The sequence below is a fragment of the Amblyomma americanum genome, chromosome 1, assembly GCF_052857255.1.
Source record: "Amblyomma americanum isolate KBUSLIRL-KWMA chromosome 1, ASM5285725v1, whole genome shotgun sequence".
NCBI classification, from domain to species: Eukaryota; Metazoa; Arthropoda; class Arachnida; order Ixodida; family Ixodidae; genus Amblyomma; species Amblyomma americanum.
The window spans coordinates 244,472,356-244,484,829 of NC_135497.1; the positions used below are offsets into that span (position 1 = coordinate 244,472,356).

The 12,474-nt window shown below is 45.2% G+C and overlaps 1 protein-coding gene across 1 annotated transcript; it reads right to left on the minus strand.

Moving 5' to 3' along the window:
- Positions 1–568: 568 nt before the first annotated feature.
- LOC144096174 (antimicrobial peptide microplusin-like) lies at positions 569–9,672 on the minus strand. Its single transcript, XM_077629380.1, has 5 exons — positions 9,453–9,672; positions 8,649–8,710; positions 6,426–6,515; positions 1,361–1,387; positions 569–865 (listed from the first exon to the last, which is right to left on the minus strand). The coding sequence occupies exons 1-5, from the start codon at positions 9,532–9,534 to the stop codon at positions 791–793; spliced, it is 336 nt and encodes a 111-aa protein (XP_077485506.1). The 5' UTR covers positions 9,535–9,672; the 3' UTR covers positions 569–790.
- Between the last annotated feature and the right edge of the window lie 2,802 nt (positions 9,673–12,474).

A 12,474-nucleotide genomic window follows, 5' to 3' on the forward strand; every position in this document is an offset into this window, starting at 1 on the left:
TATTGCTTTCTATATACTTTCTTTACGGCAGCTGTACTGCCACGTCGGATTGAAACATGAACCCTTACACGTATTACTCTCAAAGAGTGTAGAGCGACATTTTCACGGCAGGTTGTAGATTTTCACTTTGCAATAACAAAGTGCGCTTAAGAATTAACCAGGCTGGTTGCTGAATATTTCTTAACGTATGAGTTGAATACATTTTGGCAGCGGATTACCACAGACATAGGCTGGAACGTCCTGCTCGGGTACATGGGAGAAATAATACTTCTTAAATTAAGCGCATTTGTTATTGATATTATTTTTCGTCTCCTAAAATGAATGATGAGCCAAGACACGGGCACCAATATTATTCGTAGCAACCGACGTAATATGCCTTCCTCGGATCTAAAATACACGGCATCAAAAAAGAAGTATCCATATCTGTCGGTTTCGATAGTTCTTTCTCCGATGCGGCTGCTGTCTTAATGCGTGATCTGAAAGCCCGCAAGAACCAAAACACTGCTTCTAAGCGCCAAAAAAACATGAAAACAAAGATCACGAAAGGAGGGAAACAGAACGTTTAGCAACGGGGAGCATTATTTACTTGGCAATACGTATGCGTGTGTACACGTCAATCAGCCGGCCAGAAACATTTACAGGTGCTAGGTCTAAGAAAAGATTTTATTTCTTGAAGCGCAGCTATTGCAGAAGGGATATAACACGAATACAATGAGCCTGACTGATAGCAAATTCACATAATGGGCCGCCGCTGTTTTCGGCTCTTCGGAAACTAGTGGAATCAAGCACTCTAATGGGCAACGTCCGGGGGCAGTTCCTTCTCGCACTTCTTAGCTTCATTCCAAAACTCTCGGTGTGGCTTGGCCTGCAAAACGTAAAGAGACTTGGTAATAAAAGAGCAGCTCTACTAGCGTTGGGAAGTGGCAACAGTTCTCGACTTTCACTTCGCCGTTACAAGCTTAACAATGACTGAAATATTGCAGAGTTCGGCTCGCACAACAATGGCATCGCGTGCGCGCCAAAAAAGGCTAATTCTGGCTACTGAATGTCATTACCGCATGGAGAATGCAGACTACCGTGTGTGTGTGCGCGCGCGCACAAACACATGTATGCACGCACACACACGCAAGCGCGAGCTTTTAGTGGTCAGTAGCGAGAGCTTCTTATTAAGATCAGACAAATAGAAACAAGAGCGACTGAATATAGTCTCCAAGCCAGTCGATCTCCATCCTTAAGTGCGAAAAATTGTCAAAATTTTTTTCAACTAAGCAAAGCTGGACATGTCGTTTAATTACAAATTCGGAGGCAGTATGAGCACTTGTACACGGACCGTAACGTTCATTTCTTGGCTGCGACTTACCTTCATGTATTTCTTCAAAGCGGTTTCCTGAAATGAAAAAATAAAGCAGAAGGTAATTAAATGAACTAATTGTTCCCTAACTAGTGCGCAGGAGGAATCGACTGTGACTCGTTTTAAGCAGTTCATTTTATTCTAATAATAAATAAAGGCCAAGTTTGAGACTTTCTAAGCCTGTATTTACTAATCACAGACCACCGTTCATTAGCCAATTTCGTCGTTAAACACACCAAACGGCACCACCTTTACGTGCGTATAGCTGTTATCACACCGTAGCTAAATATAAATGCACTAAATATAAATAATGCGCTAAAAAATAAAGGGGTGTATGTGTAAAGGGATTAACCACGACGTCATGACGATCGGCCGACGCCATTGCCTGGAGGGCCTCCTTTGAGGAGCACATGCCGTTTCGGTCTTGAGTTGCATCCGACTCATTTGTCGTCGCTTTTACAAATGATACCCAGACATGTGCATGAAAGAACGAGTGCGTGAGCATGCAGCATTTGGTAGTTGCATTCGCTTATTTCCCTCTGCTGCGCGTCACAATGAATGTAGTTCTTTCCAGTTGGATAGCGCAGATGATTGGGCTAGGTAGAAGAAGAGCTCAAAGAAAAATACTAGTACCTTTGAAATTGACCAAATCAGAAAACATAAATGCGTTTAAATAGTTTCGGACAGAAAAAAAAGTTTTGAAATCATAAAGAAGTTGCAGCTTGATAAGTATAACTCCAATCTCAATAGTGGCTGGCCTGCGACGTACTACTACTTCGCGGATTTGAACCCTATCTCAGCGACAACCGATCAAGGCGAAATTCAGAAACGGCCATGCAATGAAAATCTTTAAGAGTCCAAAAGTACTGTGCTAGGCTGAGCTTCCGGAGCGTAAGTAGCGGAATTAAGAAAAATTACGCGCTGCTGCATACACCAGGCTGCTACTTTTGCGCGTTTTTTTTTCGTCGTCAAGGGTAGTTCGACTTAGAGTTCACCCTTGGGATAGCGGGATAATTGTATCCCTTCGCAGATAAAAACAGTTTCTAAGGCATGGGGAACCTGCAAAGCTAAGTCGGTACTGTACTTTCTCGGCTACGCTACTAAAGACTGTTTAGGAGTGGCCGCTATAGTTTCGTGGTGAAAACTGCGCATATGCGACGAGAGTCAGATTCCTGTTCGATTACGGTATTTCAAGACATGGAGTGGTATGGCATTGTATGGCTTGATAGTATGCGGGGTTTAACGTCCCGCCCGAAGCGGCACAGATGATGAGGGACGTCGTAGCTGAGGGCTCCGGACTAATTTAGACCACCCGAGGTTCTTCAACGTGCGTTGACGTTGAACAATGCACGGACGTTTGCAGCATGTGGCGCCGTTTTTCCATTTCACTTTAGCGCATGCGCCGTCTTATCTCGTTGCTTAGAAATCAAAGCACAAATAGTCGTGGTCTGGGAACAACATTAAAGCAAAGATGCATACAGCAGCGACTGTCAGCAATGAGCACTGAGCACTACCGAAAGTTTAGAACAGAAGTCTAGCGACACGTATAGATGCGTCCGCATTGGGCATAAAGTGGCGTGGCTTTGCGAGAAAGTTTTTGCCATGGTAATTCCACGGCTCCACACGGGATTTAGGTGGTCAGTTCCTCGCGAAATACCAGCAAGCAGGACATGCTGGAAACAACGCGTGTTGGGCGTTTGGTCTCCAGAAGCTTGATCCAGGCGAAAGTAAAAACTGCGTACGGCCTACAGCTGCCAGGGAAAGACGCTAGCCTAACGAAACCATTAGCAAAGCTAGTGACGGCAAAGAAACGCCGCGCGTTGTACTCTGGCACAGCTATAGCCGGATACGACCAAGAAACGAAGTGCCAAATGCACGTCAAATGAGATCCTTCAACCAATGGCTTCAGCCTGTTGTCAGGACGTTGCAATTTTCTGTTTGACATTTTTTTTTTGTCTGAATTGGTCAATTTGTTTTTCAGCAACTTCCGCTTGAACACAGTTATAGAAACAAATAGAAGGAGAGCTAATAAAATTACCGTTATATGAAGCGAGCACTCCGGGATAATTTTATGAAACGTCTTTTTTTGCGATGTGCATGCAACTTAGTGTAGCCAACGGGCGAGCGTCACTCGGGTGTTGACGAGGGCGCCACTCGCGGAGAGGAGCGCAACTAGCTGCAGGATAAGTTCACCGCCGCGCGGGTTCCAACGGCTGCAGTCCTATCGCGGCGTTCTCAGTTTGCGAAGACTGCTGAGCGTTAACTGTTGAGTTTCCCATCGTTGCCTATTGCAGAGGTTTGCACATGTGATATTTCGCCATGAAGTCGGTTTGACAGCTCTAGTCGCACGATTGTGCTTGTCCCGCTGCAAACGTTGCATTGCACGTCAAATGAGATCCTTCAACCAATGGCTTCAGCCTGTTGTCAGGACGTTGCAATTTTCTGTTTGACATTTTTTTTTGTCTGAATTGGTCAATTTGTTTTTCAGCAACTTCCGCTTGAACACAGTTATAGAAACAAATAGAAGGAGAGCTAATAAAATTACCGTTATATGAAGCGAGCACTCCGGGATAATTTTATGAAACGTCTTTTTTTGCGATGTGCATGCAACTTAGTGTAGCCAACGGGCGAGCGTCACTCGGGTGTTGACGAGGGCGCCACTCGCGGAGAGGAGCGCAACTAGCTGCAGGATAAGTTCACCGCCGCGCGGGTTCCAACGGCTGCAGTCCCTATCGCGGCGTTCTCAGTTTGCGAAGACTGCTGAGCGTTAACTGTTGAGTTTCCCATCGTTGCCTATTGCAGAGGTTTGCACATGTGATATTTCGCCATGAAGTCGGTTTGACAGCTCTAGTCGCACGATTGTGCTTGTCCCGCTGCAAACGTTGCATTGCACACACGCACACACACTAACTTTCGTCAGTTACTGGATAATGAAGGAAAAAATTCCTTCGGAACTAATATGTTTTGAGCACAAATTCTTATTTTTCTGTTGAACCCCTGCCCTTTTCATAACCAATACATGATTTCAGAAAACAACTACTTACGGGGAAGGCACTTCTGCTGCGGAACCTGTTTCTACTTAACGCATTCAGCAGTTCACGAATCATTGGGAAAGTTTGGGCGCGAACTGGCAAATTGTGGAAATAAAATAACTTGGGGAATTTTGTCAGTATGTCAGAACGGTTTCTGTCGGGTTGCTTGAAATAGTATCATTATATACTATACTACACTGGACAGGTATAGCTCGTTGCAAAGACAGCCCACCCTTCAGATGAAAATATCTGAAGTGGTAGAACTGTTTTAGAGAAGTTTTTTCATTACAACTAGTTTAAGCTGGCATCAGCTATATGTTCAGTTGGGATATTTTCACCCGAGGCAGATATTAATTACAATTACTTCCTTAATTGACTGCCGTCCTCCTTATGCCAAACAACCACAGATTTCCTTCAGTACCGTTTGCTACCCGCAGAAACGCCCTTAGCTCGTGGTCGGCTGATTCATGACCGATAAATGGCGTCTTGAGCGCACAGCGCGACAGCCGCACCGTGCTAACATTTTTTTTTGCTTGCCGCACTACAGACGTCGGACACATGGAGTAGTTTGGTGTCGGCAGCAGGGAGACTTAGCAGTCTGATACCGTAAATATGCTAACTGCGATATCTATACGACCCCACGGCAAATGCGGTCAAGCACAGTGCAACGGTAGCAACGGCTTCGCGTTACCGTATTGGCCGGTCGCGCGGCTGTGCTAAAGCAGTCTCGAGCAGCAAAATCTGTAGGCACGCAAAATACAGGCGTTTATTACGAGGAAGTACAGCGGTGCGTTTATCGTCGGGGGTGTTCATTTCGCTCTGATCTCAGAGGCGGCTGAGAACAGTAGCTCCACCACGGGATGTACAGGGCTGGTCAAAAGTTTTGAGGCCACAGGGTCTGATGTTTAGCCGTATAGTCAGCCAATTACGAAAGCCCCAAGTTAAAAATGTATCTAGAGAGTGGGAGAAGTAATGTTCTCACCTTTGAGAACCTTGACAGCTTTAATGGCATCTTAAGGACAAGGATATGACATTTCAAAGAAGACCCTGGGGCCGGGGAATTATTGATCAACCCTGCACGTGTCCCTAATTAAGAAAACGTGAATGTATCCAATTTCTTCCACAAAAAAAGGACTGCGAATTCAACTCTCTAGGACATGCAGTGCTGTCGAAACAGTTATCAGTTTTGTCTGTCTGTCTGTCTGTCTGTCTGTCTGTCTGTCTGTCTGTCTGTCTGTCTGTCTGTCTGTCTGTCTGTCTGTCTGTCTGTCTGTCTGTCTGTCTGTCTGTCTGTCTGTCTGTCTGTCTGTCTGTCTGTCTGTCTGTCTGTCTGTCTGTCTGTCTGTCTGTCTGTCTGTCTGTCTGTCTGTCTGTCTGTCTGTCTGTCTGTCTGTCTGTCTGTCTGTCTGTCTGTCTGTCTGTCTGTCTGTCTGTCTGTCTGTCTGTCTGTCTGTCTGTCTGTCTGTCTGTCTGTCTGTCTGTCTGTCTGTCTGTCTGTCTGTCTGTCTGTCTGTCTGTCTGTCTGTCTGTCTGTTGCCAGGAAGAAAGAAAAGGAAAGTGCACAGGCCTGCTCACTGGCTCAAGACGAGCCACAATCGCTACCACGTGCAGATAGTAGGAGGGTTGAAAGATGGGATAGAAAGACAGGATAGTAAAGTGTGCAATACCGGGCCAACCGGTGGCGGAAGTGAAGCAACCTTCAAACTTTCCGCCCCATTTCCAAAAATAAGTCCAATTAGACCCGTAACAGGTTGCGGGGCTTTAGGTTTCGTGCTACGGTACCTAGTCTGCTGCGCCGGTTGCGCCGGAGCGATCCTGCAGCACTCTCACCGCCGCTCGCTGGATGGCGCTGGCTGCTAAGCGATCGCGGCGGCTCCTAGCAAATGCCCGTTGCCTATTGACTTGATATTAAATCTTAAAAAAGGGAAGTTCAGGGCTATGTGTTTTCTGGTTTTCGTGCTGGTACAAAAGTGACCAGCATTACACTGAGGTGGGCGGAACAAAGTCATGAGCATGCGGAGCCGAGCCCCATGTTTCCTTACAACGTCTCCTTCGTCGCAGATCTTGTTGAAAGAGCAGACATCGCTTGTGCACTGGTAGACGTGCATGAGGTGGTCAAGGCCATTGCGCAGCTGCAAATCATGAAAGAGTTTGTCTCAAACACATGGCTTCCCAATTTCTCAGAGGTGTTACAAGCGCACATATAACAAGAGGCTGTGCACTTAGTTTATATTTACAGCTTCACCAACACACCTCATTGTTTTTAGCTAGAGTCTTTAGTAGCAATTTACGATTGGAGTCAAAAGTAGCTGACCACCTCTAGGTTCAGGTACAGTACCCGCTAAAGTACGCAGCTCAAGGGATTTGCTTCTAAGCTATTTAGATAGGCTCCCTAGAACATTCAGCACTCCAAATCTTGGGAGGATTGAGGACGCCAAGCCATTCCTCTTTCCAGATATTACGTTCACTGAGGATGCATAACGAGTCATACAGCAGGCATCACAAGCAAATCCCTTGGGCCGAATACTTTTGGCGGGGGTGTACATTCTCTTGAGGGAAAAAAATTATATATTGACGTAGAAAATACCTTGCCACGAAGAGATGTACGGGATGTTGTGGCAGAATTTCGTCTGTTTTAGAAACTTACGCACGTATAAGGTCAAAACAGCTGTTCGTTGAATCATGTTTCCTCGAAATAACTATATTAAATATCTTTTTGGGCCCGCAGAGAAGGGAGTGAAAAGAGGGGCTCGTTATGACATATATGAAAGAAGCCATTAGTCAACGAAACCAAGGGAGCACAGGGTATGTTTTAAGAGTCCTAGCTCTGACTCATGACGTTTCGAGATTTTGTGGTATCTGCTACTACGCTAAGATCGCAGCGCCATCTGTGGTCGCAACTACTCATCACGTTTTGAGAGTTCGTGAGGTCTGCTACCACCCTGAGATCACAGCACGATCTGTTGCAGCAACTAGAAAACAGCACATCTCGCATTGAGACTTGTAGCGCCATCTACAATAGCATTGTCGAAACAACCACCTGCCGCATGGCAATGACGACGTCCCGGTCAGATATGGTGGATAGAGGTGGTACTATGTGAGTATGACGTCAGGGGACGAAATGGCGGCGTAGTTTTGGTTTCTCGAATCCATGATGGTGGCAAAGAGGGCGGCGGTGCGTTGAGCCGCCTATGAACACACACACACACACACACACACACACACACACACACACACACACACACACACACACACACACACACACACACACACACACACACACACACACACACACACACACACACACACACACACACACACACACACACACACACACACACACACACACACACACACACACACACACACACACACACACACACGCACGCACGCACGCACGCACACACACACACACACACACACACACACACACACACACACACACACACACACACACACACACACACACACACACACACACACACACACACACACACACACACTAAGCGCCTGTGCGTTCAAGTGTCGTCTTTCTCGTGGTCTATGCGCTTATCTCTCCCAACAACTGACTATCTTCCTAATTATACGTGCTGCCCCGTTAAATTTTAGTAAGAAACCACTGGTGCCACAAAAAGTTGCTTTCTACGTTAAAACTAAATAAACTGGAGTTTATTTATTTACTTACACGATATGCGCATAAATTTTGCATATAGTGGCAAAGGACTGCACCTCTAAGCAGTTATTAGCCATTACAGATTAGCATTAACGTCGTTTTGATCCGCGATACAAGGTCCCTACTTTTACTAGAAATTGTTTACAAGCAGTGGATACAAAACTTAGAGTGTTTAAAGTTTGTCTGTCTTCATTCTAGGTCAAAAAACCATTTGGGAAGGGGGGGGGGTGCACATAACCGAAATGCGCTTTTTAGTATGAACGAAACCGCAGGAAAGACTGCTCAGGGCTGAATTCTTGCCAAAGTCACGAATAAAAAAATTTGATTGAAGCAGCCCTTTCAGCTTGGAGAGAACGTTTTGCATCAAGGCCAAGCAATTTAGCGGCTAGTCAGTGCACTCTGATGGTTCTTTCATGTTTCCTACCTAGATTTCTTGTTTGCCTCGGTTACGAGCGCAAATAACTTGTTTCATTTTTCCAGCACTGTAACCAAATGAAGTGAATTTACGCGATTGAAATACAGGTATAAAATGATTTCTAAATGCCTGTTTTGTGTTTCTTAGTCGCGACAGCATCAAACCTTGACCACTCACCATAAGCCAGGCATTCGCTCTAACGCATCTCAGCAAGATACCAAGCTTGATGTCGTCGTAAGCTTTACCATGGAAGACGAAAACGAAAAGAAGCATACCAGTCATAATTTGAACACGCCATCACGTGGAGTGGTAGCATGCGTTCGCTTGAAAACACCGGCTTCAATGTGATCAAAGTTTTCGAAGTGCTACATAATATACATTTAGCACGTCATAACTGCATAAGCTAATTTCGTGCTTTTAAGTGAATCATACGTTCTTAAGAGTAGAGGTAATATAGGACATCTCTATGACATCAGGCAGAAGCTGATTTATGAACGCGTGTTCTTTGCACCTATCATGTGCACAGCTTTGTCTTGCACAAGACATAAACTAAACTCAAATTAAATCCCAAACTCAAAGACACAGTTAATTCAAACATGGCGTGTTCATCCATATCCACCAGGTAGGGAGCGTCACGAAGTTAGCACAGAAAGCAAAAAAATAGGCCCTGTGTCATTCACATCGGCCGTGCGCTTTTGTCTCATACAGCCATTATATGTCTTACATATCCTACCAGAAATAAGAGTTCAATACGGTATCAGTATACGTGTTGACTTCTTTGGATGGAATGTGTCACTCACTTCAATGGCTCGGGTAAATTCTTCGTGTTTCAAAGCCTATTGTGGCCAACAGACGACTCTTACAGCAAACGTGACGCTAGATTACGTTTGACATTTGGTGTGAATGTCAAGTAGCCTGTGGCTCACTAGCGACGGACGAGAATAGAGCTTCACAAAGAGTGATGGAAAGAAAGCGACTCACAGCAAATATCAGGATCATCAGCAGAGGCCGAAACAAAGCCATAAGCGCAGATCACGAAGAAGAAAAGTACCAGCTTTTTCATGGCGCTTTAGTGTGCAGACCGTTCTTGGTGGGACAAAACCAAAACGGCTCACAGGTGCGTCCAGTTATACCATCAGATCCTTTACGTCATCAGCAGGGCACTTTCGAGTGAAGCCACGTCTGCTTGCGGATAGATGCCCTCCAAGCAAAGCACTCTGCGACCCCTGGCTGCTGAAGATAAGAAAAACAGACTCCGTTGGAGGTAAACAACAAACGTGTCGACCGCTGCAGACGCACTGACGAGCGCTCGACCTTTGCTCCGACAAGAAGGCGCAAGACAGAAGGTGCATTCAACTTCTGACGCCCCTATGGTATCACTTTAGGTCTCCGTGCGGAGAGTGATCGAAACTCACTCTTGGAAAGATAACGGATCGCTTGAAATTTGTGCACAAAGAGCAAGCGCATATCTCAACGATATTTTATCGCTTTACGTACTATATATATATATATATATATATATATGAAAAATGACGGGCTCGTTTGACAAACTTATGGAGTCAACTGTTGGCTCCCTTCACACACACACACACACACACACACACACACACACACACACACACACACACACACACACACACACACACACACACACACACACACACACACACACACACACACACACACACACACACACACACACACACACACACACACACACACACACACACACACACACACACACACACATATATATATATATATATATATATATATAAATATATATATATATATCGAAGTAGACGCTTCGTTTAAGGAAACATTTTTATTTTACTCGACGTTTCAATCGGAGGATCGGAAGCAGTCAATTACCTCACGTTTTCGCAAATATATATATATATATATATATATATATATATATATATATATATATATATATATATATATATATATATATATATATATATATATATATATATATAAAGTACACAGGTACCTGTATATATAGAGATACAGGTACGTTTCACGCGTGTTTCCAGCGGAGTATGCCGTATTTTCTCGCGTGTTTTCACCACGAAAACACTGAAAAATACACGGTAAAAAGGGGGGGCATGCACTTTTTGCGAATATCTGTGGGGTGGGAGAGCACGAGGGGAAGGTTGTCAGGAACGTACATGGTTCGCATACAGGGTTCCATCCCACATAGGGTTCGCATTCTCCATCGGTACTTACACGTGTCAATCCGACTAGCGGCCAGTAGAGGGATGTATGCTAAATAAATGGTTGACGCACATACTTCCTCAAATCGACCGATCGCCTTCGAAGGTGACATACGGCACTGTTTTGCTAATGGATCATCAATACGTGAAGGAAATCCCAGCCGACATGGTGCGTTCAATAATCCCTAAGTGCGCATTTGGTAACAGCCTGGATGGGTGGGAAGATGACATCTTTGACAGCGGCGGCGAGGCCTCAAAAGACGGAACTGATAGCGGTAATTGAATGCGGTGAATCCAAAATGATCACTGTATGCGCAGCTTTAAAAATGTCCAGTTGAACTTCCTTGTGAAAAATTTGTGCGGTTTGTAAGAGGGAATATCTTTTTTTCCTTCCTGGGGGCCGAAATTAGGGGTGCCGGTCATATAAGCAGGGACGCATATACGCGCGAAAATACGGTACGTGTACCTCTTGAAGTGGTTGCATAGAAGTAATTTAAGAGGTCGTTATAAACCAAGGAGAATTTATGCTTGACCGACCATTTCGGTACGTAGCAGCAGCAGCAGTGGCAACCGTACCCATAGCGACAGCTGCCAACTGTTGCGCCACTCATGTTCGCTGCTACCACTGCGTCATTTTGCTGCCACGTGAGCATACCTTTACCTGGCTTGGAGTGAGACTAGTCATGGCGTACTAACGCCTTCCTTAGACGACGTTCCCGATGCCACGTGATCAGTTATGTTGCGCGGATTCGAACTTAAAACGGCATCGTGCACGAGCGCCATTCGGTGTTGGAGGGTGCCTTTTAAGAAGATTTACCCCAAAGGAAAAAGGCTGTGCTCGCGGGACAATGGTACGTAACCTAATTACTTACGGTAGGATCGAGGCGAGTTTTGCGGTAATAGGAGAGTGTCCACAACAGCCATCGGGGTGCGGTTCCAGAATAAACACCGCTTGACAGTAAACAGCTGCTTCATGCGGAAAAGTAATGCTTTATTGCTGAACTGGAGGAGAGAAGTGCGGTGCCAATCTTCTCCCGCTGTTCCTTGAACAATAATGCCTTTGAGGTTCTTAGCTAGCTTCCGAAGAGTTTCCCTCAGTTTCACACCCGAATGGAGCGATCACGTTTCTACGTGCAAAGTTTCGAGACTTTCGCTGCTCATATTACGTCTTTCTCGAGAACATGAGCTTTGAGGACCTACAGTGCACGTACTTGCAGTCTTGTATTGCAGAAAAAAAAAATGTGTTAGCGCAGCTTGCATTTTTATCAGTTAGCGCTACGCAAGCAAAAGTGATATGTCGCATTTAAGTGTGTAGGCAAAATACGATGGCAAAATGGAGAAAAAAGAGGCAAAATTTTTGATGTTTTATCCTTGCGCACGAGAAATGAGCGAGAACTTTGAACTTCACCAGCCATTAAAATTTACTGCAGTTCTATTTTGAATACAAATCTAAGCATTTTTCAGGAGCTGCAGCCCAGGGTGGCGTCGATCCTACCTACGTGCTAGAGAGCTACAGCTTCATCAACTGTATTACACAGGCCATGCTTGGGGAAAAATGTTTTGAATCTTCCGATTGACGATAAAACGACGACTACAGATGCGGGAGTGAGGCTTCGGCTCCCGGGCTCCCATTCCGTCACTCCTGGAGAAGAGAAGGCAGAATGCTTCCGGTTACAGAAAAAGTTTTAAAAACTGCCGCAAAGTTTCCCCGACCATGCAGTAATCGAACCCGTGCATACGTACCTCTGTCTTCAAACCAACCGTATCTAGGTCACCCGCCGTTA